At 39.1% G+C, this 19168-nt stretch overlaps 1 protein-coding gene across 4 annotated transcripts in view; it reads left to right on the plus strand.

Moving 5' to 3' along the window:
- Pibf1 (progesterone immunomodulatory binding factor 1) overlaps positions 1-19168 on the plus strand; it is a 149491-nt gene that overhangs the window by 76554 nt on the left and 53769 nt on the right. For all 4 annotated transcript variants that reach the window (XM_041675467.1, XM_041675485.1, XM_041675495.1 and 1 more), the window contains 3 exons: positions 799-949; positions 5416-5506; positions 13384-13486. In XM_041675467.1, coding sequence (XP_041531401.1) covers positions 799-949; positions 5416-5506; positions 13384-13486 — 345 coding nt within the window. The remainder of the gene's footprint in view (positions 1-798; positions 950-5415; positions 5507-13383; positions 13487-19168) is intronic.

The raw sequence follows: 19168 nt of genomic DNA on the forward strand, positions 1-19168 counted from the left end.
AAAATAACCATAAAATTTTTTTGATTTATTATTATTGTGTGTGTATGAATGATGTGCTGATGTGTGGGCATATGTGCGACTGCACATACAGGAAGGTGAGAGGAAAACCTAAAGAATTATTTCCCTCCCACCTTTACGTGGGTCACAGAGATTGAACTCAGGTCACCAGACTTAATGCACTAAGTGCCTTTATCTGCCAAGCTGTCTGGCAAGCCCCAAACTTTTTAAAAAAGAAAAAAGTCAGCAAATGGACTCAGCAGGTTGTACGTGCATTTATGTAGTAACAGTCAAAGAATTTGTATCTCTTAATCCTTTTTAAAGAATTTTTTAAGAAACCCTTTCTTTGCAAAGGCATTTCTGCTACTGCCCTATGTGAGATTTACATTTACTTTTTGACTTGGACTCAAGCCTGCTGGGAAACCAAAAATGCTAAAAGCGTGGCCAGGGCAGGTCAAGTAACTCCAGTGGAAAACTGGAGAGCTCATCACACTGCCTTTATGCAGTTTTGTGCTGCCTAAGAAGGGACCCCAGGTAGATTTCACACTGCTGTATCTCTGTGAACTCTAACAAGCAAATGCTAACCTTGCCCCTCAGTTCTTTGAATTAAAGCATCAGAATTATTTACCTTAGAAATAAATGTCATTTTCGCCTTTGTCCTCTGAGTTGAGCTACTTTTTCTTAACATTTGAATAGCTGAAAGGCGAAATGGCTTTAATATATCTCTGCGTCATCTTTTAGCTGGGAACCTGAATAATTCTGACTTCTTTGGGCTTTTGTCATTCTTTTCTTCCTCTTTAGGTTTTAACTAAAGAATTTTATAATCTCCAAAGCTCTTCTGAAAAACGCATTACTGAACTCGAAGCGCAGAACTCTGATCATCAGGCAAGGTTAGACATTTACGAGAAATTGGAAAAAGAGCTTGACGAAATAATAATGCAGACAGCAGAAAGTAAGTCTGCCCCACCCCCTCTGCTTACACTGTGGACAGTTTTCCTTCCTCTGGCTACAGAGGAAAGCTAGCATCATCTCGAAAACTACCTTGGCATAAATATATATATATTGAAAATATAAGTGATGATCATTTTAAAAGAATACTCTCTATTTTCAGTATTTCTTGATATAAGTTTTCAGTAGCTAGACTAAAAAAATAAATAGGTTAAATTTAATAGATTTTATGTTTAATTCACTCATTCTATAAGTACTAAATTTTCTTTCTGTCAAGAGCTAGGAATACAAAGTTTGTAAAAATTTTTTGTCTTGAGACTGGACATGTAGCTCACTGGTAGAGTGCTCGTCCACGCTTATAAGTTTTGGATTCAGCCCCTAGCACAGCAGTGAAAACCGGAAACTGATAGTGGTCACTGGGATACACTCTTGTAATCCTCCACTCAGGAAACTGAGGCAGGACGATGTCCAGTTCTAAACCAGCCTCAACTCTGTATTAATCAAACCTTTGAGATGAGAAATAACTAAAAGGGGAGGTGATACATGAATTCAATAGCATACTAGATTATAATCTTCGATATTTAATTTTCATGTGTTTGCCCTCCCATCATCCTACCTTGATTTTTTTTTTTTTTATTTCTTTTCTTGTGTCACCCGTGCTGGGCCTCACACTTGTTTGGTATAATGGATGAACTTGAGCTGAACCCCCTCCTTTCCAGCCCCGGCTGCTTGGATTACTATAGCTGCACCTTGCTTACCTTATGTGGACTGGATATTGACTTTGGGGCTCTATGCAACACTCTAGCAACTGACTCTTTCGTTTTTTTGTTCTTTTTGTTCCTGTAAGTTTTAATTTTGAGACAGATTGCTCACAGCCCAGACCAGCCCAGGCTGATCTTGAACTTGTGATCTTCCTTGCCTTGGCCTCTCAAGAGCTGGGAAGACAGGGCTGTGCCACCATATTCATCTGTCTTATCTGAAATTTTAAGGGATGTTTTAAATTAACATTTAAATTAGCATTTAATATGGCTGTACCTTATTTCTGTTCAAAGTTTAGAATTGGCTTTCTTATAAAAGTGGTTTGGAACTTCCCTTGAACTGAATTAGAATCTAGGTAAGGTCCTGATGGTTTGCGATGCTCTTCATGTCAGGTTACATTTTATTTAAAGGTGCTATCTCATTCTGTCATTGTCAGTGTCTGACGACCGCAGTAGATCCCAGAGTGAGCTGCAGCTTCTTCACTGTGTCCACATGACCTTTGTGAAACCCAGGCTTGACCCTACGTGTGCCTGCTTAATGTCTCTCTGTTGTTTTACTAAATCAGCACACAGTACTGGGTGGGAGCTGAACACTCGTCAGTAGTCCAGTACTCAGTCCTTTTAAGTAAGAGGGTCACATGTTCAAGACCAGTATAGACTACTTAACAAAACCCTCTTCAAAAACAGCCAAATACATAGCGTCAGGCATGCTTGTATGACTTTATGATGAGTCCTGTTTATCTGTCTAGCTTTCATGTTTCACTTTGCCCTTTTTTGTCACATTATTATCTAAATGTCCATACTCTTATAATTGTTTTACTTGACATATGTCATCTTGTCTAAGCAGATTAGTAATCGAAGTGTTTCTCTGTTGAAGGATAGCTACAGACAACCCACGGCTACTGTTAAACAAGTGGAGTGAATGCTGAATGTGTTCCCCACTAGAGAGAACAGGGCACAGGCTTCTACTTTGACAGCACAGTAAACTGTGTTTGAGCATACTAATGAAGTCAGGCCAGAGGGAAGGCACAATCTTGTGAAGATGAGAGCTGGGGTGTAACTCGGACTTAGGTTCTTGGACAGAGTCAAGTGCAGGACTGCATACACTGGTCAGGAAGATGGAGCAGGCAGACTCCAAGTTTAAGATTCTGAGGCGTGGGTGGAGGGTGCGAGGAAGGAGACCAGAAAGCAAAAGATGGCCTTTTCATTTTCAAATGAAATGACTACTAAACCTAAATAAATGTACCAAAATATAAAGTATACACACAGATACACATATAAATTTAAAACCCTGAACTGAAAAAATAATATAAAATTAATTTCCTTAGCTGGGTGGTTGTGGTGCATGCCTTTAATCCCAGCACTCAGGAGCCAGAAGGCAAACAGGTCTCAGTGAGTTAGATGTCAACCTACAGAGTAAGTTCCAGGACAGCCAGGGCTGTTACACAGAGAAACCCTGATTCGAAAAACCAAACTAATAATAATAATAAGAATTTTCTTTAGTAATGTCAAAAAATAAATAAATTCTTAGGAGTCAGCTTACCAACACTAAAAAGACAAAATACTAAGAGAAATAAGGAATCTCTCCCTAACTGCCAAGAACTTTATCATGAATTCTGTCCATTTGATCTGACTTTGTCTTGATCCCAATTCCTACATGCTCTTTCTATATTTTTGTTTATGGAAATCCAAAGATTGTAAAAGAAGAACCAAAGGGGCAAAATTGCAAGAATGGCTTTCTCTGACTTTAATATTGTTTGTAAAGGTACAGTGTCTAGCTATATTACAGCAGTAATATAAAGACAGACACAACAGTGAAACAGATCCATGTGCACTTGTGTTTGCTCATCAACAAAAGCAACAAAACAGTCAGTACGAGAAAAGAAATTGTCCAATAATGGTACTTAACCTTGGCCATCCTAAGGCCAGTGTGCCTCAGCATACCAGTGTCAACTTGAATAGAGACCTCTGTGGAATACCTGAAGCTGTGCACCTTCTGCAGAAAAGGAAAGAATCAGCCCCACTTGGAGTAGGATAAGATCTTGAGGATAGGGCCCGAAAGCAATTGCTATGGAGAGATAGGGAAGTCATCATCAAAATCATTCAGAAAAGATGATTAATAAATGAGTTCCCAAGCCACAGACCTGAGTTTATTTACCATGGAACAAAATCCTTAGCCTATAAAGATTTTTGTTCCAATCACTATTAGAGCTAAGCCTCCTTTTACCAACACTTTCCAGGTTAAATCTAGCCATATTTGTCACATTTACTAACACTGTATACTCCACAAGATTATGCCTCTGCAAATATAATTCTCTGCTGTGCCTTCTCTTGAATATCAATTTCCACGTCTTGCTAATGACTTCTAGGAGAAGAAATAGTGGCTGGCATTCATGTAAGTTGCTTTGCGCTCTGCTCTGCTCCTATGGCATACTGACATTCAGTCTCTCTTGTATCACTTCCCATGTTGTATGGGCCTCTGTTTTTCTAATAGAATCCTAGGGTAGTTACTGCATGAGGTGTTAACCATTAAGCATTAAACTCAGATTTAGCACTTGTATCAATATCTAACTATACCAACTAGCTTTACCTCTCTCTGCTCTGAATTTAGAGCCATTTAAGACAGACAGGAATCAAATATGTATCCAGTGATAGCTCTATTTGAGTGTTGTGTTAGAGATGATCTAGACTCTGTCATAGGGATTGCTGAGACACGGCAGTGGGATAGCATCTCTTTCCTGTGCCCTCCTAACTATAATCCTGCCTCTAAAGTCTTGGCCTGGCTTACGATGAGAAGTACTAACAAAATTAAAGGAAAACAACTGTAATTTTTTTAAAACTCTGCCACACAAGTACTTCTCAGAGTTATGTACATAATACACTGATACTCACGCACAGTCAAGCTTCACTCACAATATATATTTGGCTTTGTTCTAAATCTGAATGTTAGTTTTGCCTGTTAATATTAAGAGTACACAAATGCACACACACACCAGTAAAAAAAAATGGCATTGCATTTAAACATTCATGCATTAAGAAGCTAATTCATTAGTTCAGATCCATTATATGTAGTTTTATGACAGTTGCAATATTTTTTAAATTATTTCCCTGAAATTGTTCTGCAGTTACAAATGAATGCCCAGCATGTCTTTCATGGGCAAGAGATCAGCTCTGAGGGGAGATTTTCTGCCTAGCATTTAAGAAGCTTGGGATTCAGTCCTTGGCACCATGGAAACACAGCATGGTTGTATATTTCTGTGATCCCAGTTCTCAGGAAGTGAAGGCAGGAGGATCAAGCCTCAGGGCTATCTTTGACTTAGCAAGTTCAAGGGAAGCCTAGACTAAATGAGAATTTGTCTCCAAAGCAAAACAAAATTAGCCTTTATTAAATCAAATCTATAATTTTGTTGAATTATAATCTATACTTAATGGTAGGAAGCCCTTGGACCCTTCAGAATGACAAACCTGACTTGCTGTGCTCTATAGGAAACATAGCCTTTCAAGAGATGTGATCCTTTAATATCTTCTCAAAATAATCAGCAACTCCAAGCAAGGATACACTTTAATATACTTCACCTCTCTCAAATTATGCATGAGCCCTTTCAAATGTTCTTGGGATTCTTAATTTGTTATCATAATTTTTTATTTTCACGTTAGCTATGCTTTTTAAGGAGAAACACTATTTCACAGCACATATTTTAATATCTTTCAGTTGAAAATGAAGATGAGGCTGAGAGGATTCTTTATTCCTATGGCTATGGTGCTAATGTTCCCACAACAGCTAAGAGACGACTACAGCAAAGGTAAATCAATATAGATCTATCTTATCTACTCAAGCTAAGTGTAACTGCATAGTACATTTTGATAATGTACTGAGTTGAATGATGAAGTTATCTGTTCTTAATATTCATAAATATTAAATTGCTCACAAAGTAGAACATGGTAATAACCATGAGCTTCATCTATATTTAAGTGAATTTAATGACTAGTAGATGTGAACATTAGAACTTTCATGGTGGTAGATGCAGTAACTTTTTAAAGGCCATTTTATTTTCACACTAATTTCAGGTAAATATAAATGCTTTGTAGCAGTAACTTTCAGGTTGGAACTAATTAACTATGCACCTTCAATTCCTATATCCCTTGTTTGTTATTCATCTGCCTATATTCCTTTATATATATTTTAATATGTATAGTATGTGCTATTTATAACAATATATAGCAAATATATTCAAGGGGGAAATATGGAGAAAGCATATGTATTGCACTTAAATCCACAGAGTGTAGTTACTTGTTCCTGTGACAGAGCAGCGGAAGGAGGCTCCTTAAGGCAGGAGGTTTATTTTAGCTCACGCTTTGAGGGTGCGCAGTCCGTCATGAAGAAGTTGTGGCAAGAGGAGCTTGAGGTGGCTGGTGACCTTGTGATCACAGGAAGGGAGCAGAGTGTGATGATTGCTATTGATGGCTCCATTTCTCTTATATTCATTTTCAGACACCTACTCCTGAAACGGTGACACCCACATTTTGGGCAGGCTCATCTCATCTAGATAATCTCCTACAGATATGCTGAGATGTCTGTAAGGCATTTGTTGTCTCCTAGATGTTTCTAGATCCCAATTCATATAAAAAATAAACCACACAAGGCTAGCCACAAGACATGATGCATTCCTAATCCCCACCATCAGGCAGGGTGGTCTTAAAACTTGAGAACTGAGTTCTACCTGAGCCATGTAGTCAATTCTAGGCTAGTCTGTGGTCTACATAGATAGAAAAAGAAGAGAAGGAGGTGGAAAGGCAGGTAAGGGGGAGAGGAAGGAAGGTGGAAGGAGATAGAAAAAGAAAAGAAGAGCATTTGCAGCTAAGGCTCCATGGAGACCAAAAGAAGTGATGGAGGATGTGCTAGGCACACGGTGCAGTTCTGCTTGAAAGCTATCTCCACTGCACAGCAGACACCTGCGCTGGTCAGTGCTGCTAGCTCTTCCTCCCTGAGTGCATCCTGCTGTACGGTGCAGTTCTGCTTGAAAGCTATCTCCACTGCACAGCAGACACCTGCGCTGGTCAGTGCTGCTAGCTCTTCCTCCCTGAGTGCATCCTGCTGTACGGTGCAGTTCTGCTTGAAAGCTATCTCCACTGCACAGCAGACACCTGCGCTGGTCAGTGCTGCTAGCTCTTCCTCCCTGAGTGCATCCTGCTGTACAGAAACATCCAACGGCTCCACTTTACCACCTCCAATCTGAACACGTCTGCCAGATTTGCAAACCCCTCCATAATGTGGCCCTGTATCAGCAACCTTATTTGCCTCTCTACTCACAATGACAGTAATACTGCATCTCCACTTGTAAACATCTGTTCTCTCTACACCACAGTGTAGTAGTAAGGGCGGTGGGGCTGTGTTCCCAGCACCCCAGCCGCCTGCTCAGCTAGTTTATGCCCCGAAATAACAACACACAAACTGTATTCATTTAATCACTGCTTGGCCCATTTCTATCTAGCCTCTTCTAGGCTAATTCTCACATATTAATTTAGCCCATTTCTAATCATCTGTGTTGCGCCCCTAGGTGCACTTACCAGGGAGATTCTAGCCTAGTCCATCCTGGGTCGGAGCTTCATGGCGTGTGTCTGCCCGGGAGCGGGGCATGGTGTCTCTCTCAGGCGTCTGCTCCCCGAGAGGAGAGCTGTTGAGTCTCTCTGAGCTCACTTCCTCTTCCTCCCAGTATCCTGTTCTGTTTACTCCTCCCACCTATCTTCTAACCAATAAAGTGGGCCAAGGCAGTTCCTTGATTAGCCAATGACCTTCCTCCATCACCACAGTAACATGTTTTGTTCTTTTCAGCCATCATTTCTTGTAATTTTCTCACCTCGACAGAAGTTCTTCATGGTCAGCAACCACATCTTATTCTCTGACTTTCCTTAGCTCGGTGCAGAATACCTAGTTTAAAAACATTCTTTATCTGAATGCTTAAGGTTTCAAAACTGATAGTCTAATTGTTTGTCTAATTGTTTTATGGGGCTAAGTTAGAAATTCAGAAATACAGAAAATAAGAAAATCTATCTTGTGATACCTTTTAAGGCGTTTTAAATTTCAAAAAATAGATGTTGTTTGTTTTGTTTCTTTTGTTTTGTTTTTCTTTTTCATGACAGGGGTTCTCTGTGTAACACTGGCTATCCTAACTAACTCTGTAGACCTGGCTGGGCTTGAACTCAAGAGATTTGCTTGCCTTGCTTCCTAAGTGCTGGGATTAAAAGTGTGCACCACCACCGCCTGGCTTAAATTTTTATTTCTTAAGTGTATGTGTGTGCACACATGTTTTTTTATGCAAGTGTCTTTTGCACATGTGAGCTCAGGTCCCTGGAGAGTAGGAAAGAGGACATCAGATCTCTGTGTGTGCCTGTTCATGTGTACATCTGAAAGAGCGTCAGAGCTGAGCTGCAGTTACAGTGGTTGTCGGCTGCCCATCATGGGGCCTGGGAAAGAACGTGGGTCTTTACAGCATAGTAGACACTCTTAACCACTGAGCCGCCTCTCCAAAGTGACTCAGGAGCAGCATAAAGAGAAAATTTCATCATTATGACTATCATTAAAGGAAGTTAGAAAATGCTCAAGAACTTAGTTGTTTACTGATTGAATATTTGAAAAATATAGATCACAAATAGATGAATAAAGTATCAATTTGTAGCTAGAATGATTAATTCTGTTTAGTAGAGGTTCAGGTGCTTCTAAGTTACATATTATTTGAAAAAAACTTGGTTGCCAATCCTATCCCTTCTGGTGCTCCCAAAGGCTGATATGACTGACTTAGGATATGTTTGCAATTTATAAATATATCTGTTTTTTTTTAGTCCATTGTTCCCTAGAAAAGAATAGAAATGTGAGTAATTACTAACTCATGAGTAAGAGACTTCTCTATCAGTATAAAATGTTTGGTAGAATAATCAAAATTGAATTCTTATGGAAGAATGCCAAGCATCTGAATCCTATAGACAGTCTCTATAGGGAAAGAGAAGTTCCCAGCTGTGCGCTTCAATAGCCCAGAACATTGTTGTTGTTGTTGCCTCTCATTTTTTAAAGAAGTTTCTAAAGTCATAAGATAGGATTTTTTGGTTTCATTTGATTTGGTTTTTAATCCCCAAAGATTTAAAGAGCCACAAGTGATTCATAGTCCAGATGATCTTAACTGTCCAAATATTTCTGAAGATTCTATCGCTGAGCTATCTGTGAGCCCTGAACAAGTGCCTAATGGGTGTGCTATTAATACCCCTGCCAGCTGGTGCCAGGCATTCTTCTCATGGTGAGCCAAAGGGCTATTTTGAGGAAGTGCTTCTCAGGTCATCTAAACTGAGGGAAGAGAGAGAGTGTAAGTCTAGACATCCAAAGAGGACATGTATGCATCCCTACACCCATTCATTCAACAACTTTTATTGAGTGCCTACTATGTGCACAATTTGAATATTGATACCTAATCCAAAAGTACAGGATTTGATGTACTTTTGAAGATTATGCAGTGAACATTTGGTCTCTTAAGAGCTGTTTATATAGAAAGCAATTGCCTTGTACCTTCTTGAAATTTATTTAAGATGAGCAATGCAGTCTTTAGAGAGTCTATACTTATTAGTCCTAGGCATTGGAAAGTAAAGCAATGCAAATTTAAACTGAGTTATATAAAATGACTCATAGCAGTAAATGGAGTGCTTGCATAATAAAGTTGTCATTATCTATCAGCTTATGCAAAAGTGTATTAAAAATTCAAAAGAACTTATTTCTCAACTGCTATAATAATGTATCTCCTTCATACTTAATTTGATTTAAAATTTTGTATATTTAACAGCCAATAATGAATATTTTATGCTAACATTTAATTGATTATAAATATTTATATAATTTTTAATATTGGTTAAATTGCTGATAATCCCATTATTCAAAATAAGCAATCAGAAATTTATATAAACATTAATTTTCTTGTAATTTTTGTACATTATACATTTTTAGTAGTTTGGTTTTTAACCTGCTATTCCACCATGAATATTTTTCTATCAATGACTATTCTTCAAAATACAGTAACTGGGGAATGAATAATGAAGAGTTGGAATGGGGAGAGGGCTTGGGAAAGGAGATATGGACGTGAAAATAAGGCATGGCGGCATGTGTGTGACGTCATGATGAAATGTGTTACATTGTATGCTAACCTTAAAACTAACATTGAAAATCGTTTTCTTTTTTCCCCCTTGGGTTTTTGAGGCAGGGTTTCTCTTTGTAACATCCCTCATGTCCTAAAACTCTCTTTGTAGACCAGGCCGTCCTCAAACTCACAGAGATACACCTGCCTCTGCCTCCCAAGTGAGAGGGTTAAAGATGTGCACCACCATGCCTCGCTCAAAATCATTTTCAATAGCTGCCTAAATCTGTGGGGCTTTTTTTTAGAGTTTTTGTTTTTGAGCCATGTTATTGTCAATAAAAATGTTAAATCTCATGAAAAAGAATTAAGCCTCTTGCTCCCAAAAGAATTTTTAAACATTAAACTGAGAAAATGTTTATGAAGATCACTTCACAGTGTTTAGCATAGAGTAAGTGTCCAGTAAACACTAGGGGGTTGTATCAGTTAGCACATTCTTAAGTCAGTTGCACAGCAAGAAAAGCTAGGGTTCCAGAATTTCTCCCTAGACACCAATTAAAATAATTCAATTAAATTTTTGCTGTAAATTTTTAATGAAGCATTTTTAAGTACATGAGATGTGGGCCCTTGCTTTCTTTGCTGTGAAACGTTTCTGCAGGCACTCACTCTATTGCCAGTTCCCTGTGAAGAAGTGGCAGTAGCTTTGTGTTTCTCATTTGAAATATAACCCTAAAATTAATCTCTTTCTTTCTTTCTTTCTTTCTTCCTTCCTTCCTTCCTTTCTTTCTTTCTTTCTTTTGTTTTTTGAGACAAGGTTTCTCTGTAGCTTTGGTGCCTGTCCTGAAACTAGCTCCTGTAGACCAGGCTAGCCTCAAATTCACAGAGATCCGTCTGCCTCTGCATCCCAAGTCCTAGGATTAAAGGCATGCGCCACCACTGTCCAGCTGACCGTAAAATTTCTTTTTATTTTATTTTATTTTTTTATTTTTATTTTTTTAAAGGCATACACCATCATACCTTTTGGTTTTGGTTTTTTGTTTGTTTGTTTTTATTTATTCATTTATTATGTATACAATATTCTGTGTGTATGCCTGCAGGCCAGAAGAGGGCACCAGACCCTAGTACAGATGGTTGTGAGCCACCATGTGGTTGCTGGGAATTGAACTCAGGACCTTTGGAAGAGCAGGCAATACTCTTAACCTCTGAGCCATCTCTCTAGCCCCCTGACCCTAAAATTTCTGATCAGCATTTAAGTATACAATAAGGTACTCACACTTTGAAGTTTCATATACGCATAAATAAATTGCTAAAATTTCTTCAAACTCTTTCTGGTACACAACTGTGGAAAGCCAAAAAGGGCTTAGATACTTGAAGTAGACTAAAATAAAATTAGCACCCTGACATGATAAAACTTGAAAATCTGAAGTAATGTTTTTGTTTGAGTAGCAACTATTTGGAAACAGCAGACAGGATTTTCTGGTTGCATGTACTGCTCATGTTTCTGTACCATGTGGGCGACACCCAAGCACTGTTGTCTTGGTGTGTACCTCTTTGATTGGGCTTATCTGGATGCTGGAAGATATGTTTAGAACATTTTTAATCTGTAAAATTTACTACCTAGTATGGAATTTTTTTAAAAAAAATGTATTATTTTACTGTATGCATGTGAGAGTTTTGCCTGCACATATGTGTATGCTGTGTATGTGTGCCCAGTGCCTGTGGTGGTCACAAGGGGTGAGATCCCTGGAACTACAGCTTCAGTTCTCAGGCATGTCATACCCACGCTGTAGGGCCTTGCTTCTGTTTTGAGTTATTTTTCTATCTCCAAACGCCTTAATTAAAACCCAGGGACGTTCCTACTAGGATACTGTCCCTGTGTTAACACTAAATACTGACATGGAATTTCTTGATTCAGTATGTATGCCATGTGCTATTTTTCATTTTGTCACCATATCTGCATAAGAGCATTATGCTAAGAACAATTACCCAAAGCAATGAACAGTGTACTGTACTGCACTTGACATCGCCAGGTCACCATCATCTTACCTTTGCATGTTGATGGGGTATCTGTCCTGCCTGGTTTCCGGCCTCCCAGGTCCCACAGCCAATTAGCCCCCCAAAAATCACACAGATGTTTTTATAAGTTATAAACTGATTGGGCTATTAGCTCAGGCTTCTTATTAACTCTTTTTAAAAAATATTTATGTAGAAAGAGCAGTGGGCTGCATTCCCGCCCAGATCCCAGCTAGCTTACACCCAAAATAATCATAGAAACTGTATTTATTTAAATACTGCGTGGCCCATTAGTTTTAGCCTCTTATTGGCTAACTCTCACATATTGATTAACCCATATCTAACCTATATCTAATAATCTGTATGCCACCATGAGGTCATGGCTTACTGGCATTCATTCTAGCCAGCGTCCATCTCTGGAAGGGTCTGCCTGACTCTGCCTTCTTCCTCCCAGAACTCTGTTCGGTCTCCTCCACCTACCTAAGGGCTAGCCTATCAAAAGGCCAGGGCAGTTTCTTTATTAACCAATGAAAGTAACACACAGACAGATGACCTTTCTACATCATTTCCCCTTTTTCTGTTTAAACAAAAAGGAAAGGCTTTTACTTTAACATAGTAAAATTACATATAACAAAACAGTTATCAAGCAAGAATTACAATTACAATATTTATATCTATTTTATCTTTTATCATAATTAAGGAAAACTATAACTATAACTAACCATTTTTTAACTCCATCAAAGACTCCAGAAGGATATAATATTACCTATGTAAATGAGAAGTAAGCAACTTCCAAAACTCCAGAAATGACAGAGACATCTTGCTGCCTGGACAGTCATCCAAAGTTTTTTGTATCATTGGGGCATCCATCTTCGGCCTACAGGCCCATAGTATCCAGCAGACTTTTCCATGAAGCAGGAAATTTTAAAGACAGTTTAGTCACTATCTGCTGTGTCCTGAAGAATGTACGGGGATCATGAATTGAGGCTGGCCTAGGCTACAGATTAAGACCCTGTCAAGAGAGGGGGTGTGTATTGTGGTAATACAAATCATTGGAAGGAAGGGAGGTTCTTGTAGTGTAGCCTGGACTGTAGTTATTCTTCATATTTTGCACATCTCTTTCACCTCCCTTTACAATAGGAAACCCGTTTGATTATATTTTTTTATAAAATTCATAATATTGGTCTGTGTAAACACTTATCCAAATGTAAATTTGTTGCGCATAATATTCAGCTAATTTCCTGGCGGATTTGTGACTGGGAAACTTGTTAAAATGATAGCTTTTTCGGTCAAGCTACTAGCATAACGTAATAAACCAAGATCACTGTGATCGGTATATCACAATTATCGTGCGGAAATTAGGGTTGTTACTTTCAGAGATGGTGAAGTATTGCTCTTCCAGTGTTTTTTATAACTTTGTATTGTCGTTTTCTCTGTTGCTATATATGTTATTAGGAAATGATGCGTGGGTTTTCTAGTACACAGTTATCTATTGAGTGTAGGTAGCTTTTATTCTACTTTTATATGCATGAAAACTTTTCATTTTTTTCACCTAGCGTCCACTTGGCAAGAAGAGTTCTTCAGTTAGAAAAACAAAATTCATTAATTTTAAAAGATCTGGACCATCAAAAGGACCAAGTAAGACAGCTTTCCCAAGAGGTGAGTGGCTGGATCCGAAGACACGGGAGCATCAGAGTGCTTGCTTGTGTGCACTCTCTGCTAATGCCTAGAGCTGTTTGCTGAGCAGTCTGAAAATAAGCCGGTTGCAAAATGATTTCAAATTTCTGAAATTCACTGAATGTTGAAACTCTTCGGAAACAACTTAGTGTGGCAAAACAGAAGAGAAGGGGACTCGATGTCCAGAATGAGGAAGTGTAAATGAGACAGACACACAAAACTAACTTCTGAGACCAGCCACTGACAAAACACGTTTGGCAGGTTTGATTGACATTAAGTTTCTCACAGACAATTTGATTCTTTTATGTTCCTGTTTGATTAAAAAATCCTTTTTTTATTTTATTGAGAAAAATTTTCATACAATATATTTTATAATGTTTTTCCATCCCCCAGTTCCTCCTAGATCCTCTCCACCTCCCTACTCATCCAATTTTATGTTTTTGGTCTAGCAAAATTTAAAAAAAAATCAGACACAAAGACAAAAAAAAATGTCAAAACAGCCCACAAAAATTACCATTGGGTTTGTTTTGTGTTGGCAGCTACTCCTGGCATAGAGCCTGCACTGAGTGCAGTTGGTCTACCCAGTGAGACCCCACTAGAGAAAACCTGTCTTCTTTTTGCCAGAGTGTATCAGCTGCAGGTAGTTTTTTGCTTAGCACTGGAACTGGAACCCTGTTTAGTTAGTGTTACTATTGCTGTGATGAAGCACCATGCCCAAACCAACTTGGGAAGGAAATCTGTCTTACACTTCCACATCATTGGTTGTCATCACCATCATCATCATCATCACTATCATCATCACCACAGTGCAGCATGATGGCATGTCTGGGGGTGGACCTGAGTCCGACATCTGAAAATCAGGCAAAAGGCCAAAGTCTGTGTCATTGACTTGGCTTAAGCACATATAAAACCTCAAAGCCCACCTCCACAGTGACATACTTCCTCCAACAAAACCACACCTCCTAATAGTGCCTCTCTCTTTGGGGGCCATTTTCTTCCAAACCACCACATTCCATTCCCTGGCCCCCAAATCCTTGTAGCTGTATCATAATGCAAAAATGCATTTTGTTCAACTTCAAAAGTCCCAGAGTCTATAATAGTTTCAAATTTATTTACAAGTCTAAATTCAAAGTCTTTTCTGAGATTCATGTAGTTTCTTAACTATATTCCCTTATAAAATTAAAATCAAAATACAGATCACATACTTCCAACATATAATGGCACAGAATATATATTATCATTCTAAAACAGGTATGGGAGCATAGTGAGGAAATACTGGACCAAAGCAAGATTGAAAACCAGCTGGGCAAACTCCAAACTCTGTATCTTTATGTCTGATGTCAAAGCTTTCCTCAGATCTCCAACTCCTTTCAGTTTTCTTGACTCCAACACACTTCTTTCTCTTGGACTGGTTTCAATCTTTGTTAGCAGCTTTCTTCAACAGATATCCCCCGGCTCTGGCATCTCCAGTATTTTGGGATCTCCAGGGAAATCCAGGCTTCAACTTCACAGCTTTGCGAAATGGCCTTTCTAGACTTCCATTCAGGGACACCCCTGACACATGCCTGGCCTTAGCGGCTTCCCTTAGTCTCAGGCAAGCTCTATAGACTCTTTCTTCTGTCTTTACCTCTAAAGCCAGAACCATAGAACCAAAGCTATCACGTTCTGCTGCTTGCTGGGGCTGAACATGACCTCCTTTCTAGTTATATCTTCACCATTTCTGTTTTCAATGATTTCCTTCACTGGCTGTTCTGGAACTTGCTCTGTAGACCAAGTTGGCCTCACACTCAGAGATCCACCAGTCTCTGCCTTCCAAGTGCTGGGATTAAAGATGTACCCCACCATACCCGGCTCTAAGCTTTTCTTTAATTGCTTTTTACAAATTAGAAACTTAGGTAGGTGGGATCTTACCCTGAGGTCCATTATTCCATTATTCCATTTCTTAATCCGTTTCTCTCCTTGAACACTGGATTTAGCTTTGTTCTACTCCCTGTACCCCTTGTCTCAATGTGTACCTTCTGTATTTTCATTTGCTCAGCTTGCTCCTTTTCATTATAAATCTTTATCAGAGTTACCACCAATAACTATATGAGAGAGTCTATACCAGTCTGTTTTGAGATTTCTTCTGCCAACAGAATTAATCCAAACTCTTCACTTTAGCCTTGAGCAAACTCTTCAGATGAGGACAAAAACAGCCATATTCTTCACCAACATATCACAAGAATAATTTCTAGGCAACATACTAATATTCTTCTCTTCTGAAAGCTCTTGAGCCAGCCCCCCACAATTCAAATCATAATCAGCACCACTGTCTTCCATGCTCCTACTTGTATGGCCCATTACAAATTCTTAAAGCATTTCCCAGCTTTCCTAACCCATACTAATAGAGTCCAGATTTCTTCAAACAAAAACATGATCAGGTCTATTAAAACAATACCCCAGTCCCTGGAACCAACTTCTATCTTAGTTATGATTTCAGTTGCTAGGAATAAACATCATGTCCATAGCAACTCTTGTAAAGGAAAAACATCTAATTGGGGTGGTTTACATTTTCAGAGATTCAGTCCATTATCATCATGGTGAGACATGGTGGCATGCAGGCAGACATAGTGCAGGCAACAGGAAGTGGTCTGATCTCACTGGACATGGTCTGAACATATATGAGATTTCAAAGCCTGCCTCCACAGTGACACACTTCCTCCTACAAGATGACATCTACTCCAGTGAGGCGTCCCCTCCTCATGGTGCCACTCCCTTTGGGTACCATTTTCTTTGAAACCACCACATACATCATCTAGGTTCAGTACACATTTATGAACTCACACAGAGGCAATATAAAATAAGTATTGGTGAACATTCGACTGTGTGTTCCTTTGTCTTTAGTAGAATTGATCTTTGTATATATTTATTTAAATTTTAAGTTTGATTCCATTTAACAAAATTCTGCAAATTTACTGTTGCTACAAACCATTTCTTGCACGCTCCTAGATATAAACTTAAAGGAATAAAATAATCAAGGGGAACCTGCTATAGTGGCTCACATATAACCTCAGCACTCAGTAGGCAAAGGCACAAAGATCACTAAGAGTCCGTGGTCAGCCTAGGGTACTAGGAGAACCCCATCTCAAGGAAAGGGAGAGCCACTCGCTGGCTTGCTCCCAGGCTTACTTCACTACGTTTCTCTTACAGCCCAGGCCCATCTGCCTACAGATGCTACCTCCCACAGTAGGCTGGAGCCTTTTATATCAGTTTTGAATTAAGAAAATGGTCTCAGCTTTGTAGGCAGGCCAGTTTATTCATGGAGGGAGCTGCTCAGCTGAGGTTCCCTCTTCTCAGGTGTATCAAGCTGACAACCATGATCAGACATCACAGACACATAGTGAGACTATCTCAAAATAGCCCATAAATGCCTGCCTTAGTCACTTTCCACATTGAGGACAGTAGAGATTGCATAATTTATAAATAATAAAGGTCTATGTAGCTCATAATTGCCATGGCTAGGAAGTGTGTCTAAAGGCATCACAGGCTAGAAGGGAGCCATATTTACTCTCTCATTTGTCTCTGCCACTCCTGGGACAGGGACTGCAATGTGTTGTGAATGCTCTGTGGTCTCAGCACCTCTTAAATTCCCTACCCCTTTGTGGTGGTGTTATTCATGTGTTTACTTTACCATGCTGAGGCTAGAACCTAGCAAAAGTTCTACCAGGAGCAACATCTCTAACCCAGATCCTACCTCTCAGTCCAGTCACAGTGACAACTTAATTGCAGTATGAGTTACAAGGGGCTCTCGACCATAGGAATGTGTTTCAACTCACTTTCAGTGCGGTTTAGTTGCATCTTTTGTTATTGTCATTTGGGAGGAGGTCTCTGCGTATTCTGGACTGCAGATCTTTAGCAGATAAATGACTACAAATATCTTATCAGGTTGCATGTTGTCTTGCACCCTCTTGTGACTGTTCCTTGATGTATAATTTTTTTTATTTTGATAAAGTCCAATTTATCATTTTTATGTTTTATGATTCATTATTAGTTTTTAATTCCCAGGTGAAACTTACATGTCATAAAATTCATCATTGTAAAGTGAGTCATCATTCAGGGTATGATGCAATCACTTCTGTCTAGTTCTAAGACATTTTTATCACTATATAATAAAATCTGTACCAGCTAAGCAATCAGTTCCCCCACTTCTCCCTCAGCTCTGACAGCACTCAGTCCATTTGCCCTCTACTTGCTTCTATGCATTGGCCTATTGAGCATAGTCAGATAAAGGGAATCATACAGGATCTGACCTTTTGTATCTCGTTTCTTTTACTGAACATACTATTTTATAGGTCCATCTGCATTGTAGAATATTCCTTGTACTTTTATCAATAATACTATCTTACGTACATTTATATATTTACCATAGGTTGTTTGTTCATTCAGTGCTAAATACTTGGGTTCTCTTTACTGTTCAGCTGTTGTGGTTTATGGTTTGGGAACAATCAATGTTTGAATCCCCTTTTCTGTTCAGTGGAAATGGAGTTGCTGGGCTCATTTTTGGTTTTGGAAAGGTGTTTTGCCCAGGTAAAATGTCAAGTTAGTTTCATATAGTTTCACTACTCAGGAAAGAATTGTAAGGTTAGAGAGTTTTTTCAAGGCCAGACTCAGCAACTATTAAGACTGTGTCTGAAAAATGTAAAGAAATGAAAAGAGGACTGGAATACAATTCAGAGGTAATGTATGTTCCTAAAATATGCAAGGCCCCAAGTTCTGTTCCCATTTAGGAAATCAGGAGAAGGGAGCTGGGGAAGTGGGCCAGTGTGAGGCTGGCCTCCCTATGTTTATCTCTTATGCAGTTTCCATGATTTCTGCCAACACTGTGTTCTCCTGACCTTTGTCCATCACCAGGACATGTTCTCCTGATCTCAAACACATTAAAATTTCAGTCTCTTTAAAATATCCAATCTCAGGCTGAAGAGATGGCTCAGCGGTTAAGAGCACTGGCTGCTCTTCCAGAGGTCCTGAGTTCAATTCTCTGCAGCCATGTAGTGGCTAACAACCATCTGTAATGATGGTGTCTTCTGGCCTGCAGGTATGCATGCAGACAGAACTCTGTACATAATAAATAAATAAGTCTTTAAAAAAATATATCGAATCTCTTTTAAAAGTTCAAGTCTTTCACCTGTGGGGCTCCTTTAAGAATCAAAATTAAATACCTGTTTCAAGAGGGAAGAACCAGGGCACTGTCACAATCTGAACCTCATGCTGCCAGCATGAGGTGTACAACAATGGCCACCTCTGAAGCACAGTTTCACTGTGCTCTCAGGAAACACTTCCCAGAAGGGTTTACCTCCATGATGTTGGTCACTTCTTAATCACCACTGATTTCTTAGCTCCAGCCTACCGTCATCAAGTATCTCAGCCAAACAAAATTTTGCTTTAGTTGTTCTGGGATCTGGGATCTTGTTAATCACAGTTAATCTTCAGCCCCATCTAACAATACCACAAAAACTTGATTCAGAATAACAAATGGCCCTGGTGGGATCTTTAAACTTCCCTCAGAATTTTCAAAAGCTAGGCCTACTACATCTTCTGCACTGCTCTCAAAATTCTTATTTTTCAAGTTCCTACAGAACATCCCATAGAGCTGTTAACACTCAGTGACTTTTCTAGCACAAAGTT

Source organism: Microtus oregoni, unplaced genomic scaffold (assembly GCF_018167655.1).
Source record: "Microtus oregoni isolate MIOR12 unplaced genomic scaffold, Mior012 000001F_ref0000356, whole genome shotgun sequence".
Classification (NCBI taxonomy): Eukaryota; Metazoa; Chordata; class Mammalia; order Rodentia; family Cricetidae; genus Microtus; species Microtus oregoni.